This window comes from Cebus imitator, unplaced genomic scaffold (assembly GCF_001604975.1).
Source record: "Cebus imitator isolate Cc_AM_T3 unplaced genomic scaffold, Cebus_imitator-1.0 Scaffold306, whole genome shotgun sequence".
NCBI lineage: Eukaryota > Metazoa > Chordata > Mammalia > Primates > Cebidae > Cebus > Cebus imitator.
Genome location: NW_016107621.1, coordinates 2,616,202 through 2,618,793, shown reverse-complemented (window position 1 = coordinate 2,618,793; position 2,592 = coordinate 2,616,202). Strand labels below are relative to the sequence as shown.

Sequence of the window (2,592 nt, the reverse complement as noted above, 5' to 3'; positions counted from 1 at the left end):
ACTAAAAATACAAAAAATTAGCTGGGCATGGTGGCGCGTGCCTGTAATCCCAGCTACTCAGGAGGCTGAGGCAGGAGAATTGCCTGAACCCGGGAGGCAGAGATTGCGGTGAGCCGAGATCGCACCATTGCACTCCAGCCTGGGTAACAAGAGCGAAACTCTGTCTCAAAAAAAAAAATTAAAATTAAAATTAAAAAAAATAAGAAAAAAATGCTAGAGGCAGGGTCAATGTGTTTGATCTCACCTATATGAGGGATAAGGTTGGGAGTGAATGGAAAGGAGATTGGAGCTGAGGGAATGTGGGGGAATAGGCCATAGGCAGTGCTCTCGGGTGAATATGAGTACCCCACCCTGGCTCTCCTGACATTTCTTCTTATCCCTTCTGTAGCCATCGTCAGCCAGTGGCAGCAGGAGTCCAAAGAGAAGGTGGTATCCCTCCTGCTGACCCACCTTCCCCTGCTTCAGCCAGGCAACACAGAGGCCAAGTCGGAGTACATGAGGCTACTGCAGAAAGTGCTGGCCTACTCAATCGAGAGCAATGCCTTCATCGAGGAGAGCCGCCAGCTGCTTTCCTATGCCCTCATCCACCCAGCCACCACACTGGAGGACCGCAACGCACTGGCCCTCTGGCTGAGCCACCTGGAAGAACGGCTGGCTAGTGGCTTCCGCTCCCGGCCAGAGCCCTCCTACCATTCACGCCAAGGCTCAGATGAGTGGGGGGGCCCTGCAGAGCTGGGCCCTGGGGAGGCAGGGCCAGGCTGGCAGGACAAGCCACCCCGGGAAAATGGACACGTGCCCTTCCACCCGTCCAGCTCAGTGCCGCCAGCCATCAACAGTATTGGGAGCAACACAAACACAGGTAAGTGGGTGCGGTGTCCCAGAAGTCCATGTCTACTTGAAAAAGGTTGGACTGGTGAGAGCTCCCTCACTCTGTGGCGTTAGACGAGTCACATAAGCTCTAGGCCTCAGCTTTATGAGGCAATGCAGAGCTGTGAACTGGCTTTCCCAAAGGTGAATCTGACCTACAGACATGTCTTATTGAACCCATACTTTGGTTTGGTTTTGTCGTGTTGGGTTTTTAAATAAATGTGGGTGCTTCCCTAGAAATGAGATTTCCAGCCTTGAGAAGTCAAAAGATCTAGCAACTTAGCAAGACCTGTTTTCCCAGTGGCAACAATAATATAGAGCTTAATGTTGAGCATGCCCTTTAGCCTCTGCACAAGCACCCCAGTCTGCCTCTGCTCCCACCAACCCCCCTTTGGGCATTTCTGATATATACCTGGCCTCTAAGGACATTAGGCTATGACACTTGATGGAAGTGTGGATCCTGTCATCTGAGGTCCCTTCCAGTTCAGTCATTATGGATTTTTGTATCTAGCCTCAATTTACAGCTTTGTTTCTGAGAGCGCTGTCTGTATAAGACAAAACTCGTGCTGCAAGGTATTTATAATAGTAGGTAACATTTTTCAGCATTAACTATGCTAGGTACTCTTTTATAGACACTTTGTAGATACGATCTCAAGCAGCATCACAACCATATCATTAGCCCTATTCAACAGATGAGGACACTGAGACTCATAGGTGAAGTCATGTGTTCAAGGTTATATGTAGAACAAGTGGTGGAACAGACCCAACCAGTCTGATGCCAGAGCCTGCCTCTGACCACTACACTGTCCTGCCAACTAAGCAGGTTTGAAAGAGCTCTCTTAGTGAAAGCCCTACAGGCTAGGGTGAGAAGGAAGAATTGGTATCCCAGTGACTTTATGAAATGTTAGTTGAAATATGCAGGATAAGGAAGGGTGGCTTTTCCAAGCCATGGTAAGGCGGCATGACCTGACTCAGGGTGAGGGTGTGGTTGATGATTTAACCTCAGAGTGGCTAGTCCCCTTCAGCAGGCACTGGTATAAAGCAAGACAGGAGAGAGTGGCAGTGAAATGTCACGTGTGCCAGCGGGTAGGGGTAACCTCACATCCCAAATGCCCTGCTGTCTGGTACCTGGTGCTCATCAGTTAGCCCTTGAGCCAATTTTTCCCCCAGTTAATGTGGATATTCTAATGCACCTGCCTCCCTCCCAGTTGCTGGTGAGAACCTGGGAAGATAAAGGGATAGAAGGACAGTTTCAGGAAACAGTAACCTGAGGTGCCTTGGACCTCATTTTCCAGTCATGGAGCATCACAGTTCCAGGATGGATGTATTAATAATGATCATTCTAGCCGAAAAATATTGAGTGCTAGGCCTGTAATCCCAGCACTTTGGGAGGCCGAGGCGAGTGGATCATTTGAGGTCAGGAGTTGAAGACCAGCCTGGGAAACATGGTGAAATCCCGTCTCTACTAAAAATACAAAAATTAGGCCGGGCATGGTGGCTCACACCTGTATTCCCAGCACTTGGGAGGCTGAGGCAGGCAGATCATGAGGTCAGGAGATTGAGACCATTCTGGCCAACATGGTGAAACACCGTCTCTACTAAAAATACAAAAATTAGCTGGGCTTGGTGGTACGTACCTGTAGCTGCAGCTACTTGGGAGCCTGAGGCAGGAGAATCACTTGAACCAGGTGGTGGAGGTTGTAGTAAGCCAAGATCGTGCCACTG

General features: G+C 49.5%; 1 protein-coding gene across 1 annotated transcript in view; it reads left to right on the top strand.

Moving 5' to 3' along the window:
- Positions 1-2,592, top strand: part of SAMD4B (sterile alpha motif domain containing 4B) — a 46,326-nt gene that overhangs the window by 28,769 nt on the left and 14,965 nt on the right. Inside the window, exon 3 of the mRNA XM_017503039.2 lies at positions 389-859. Coding sequence (XP_017358528.1) covers positions 389-859 — 471 coding nt within the window. The remainder of the gene's footprint in view (positions 1-388; positions 860-2,592) is intronic.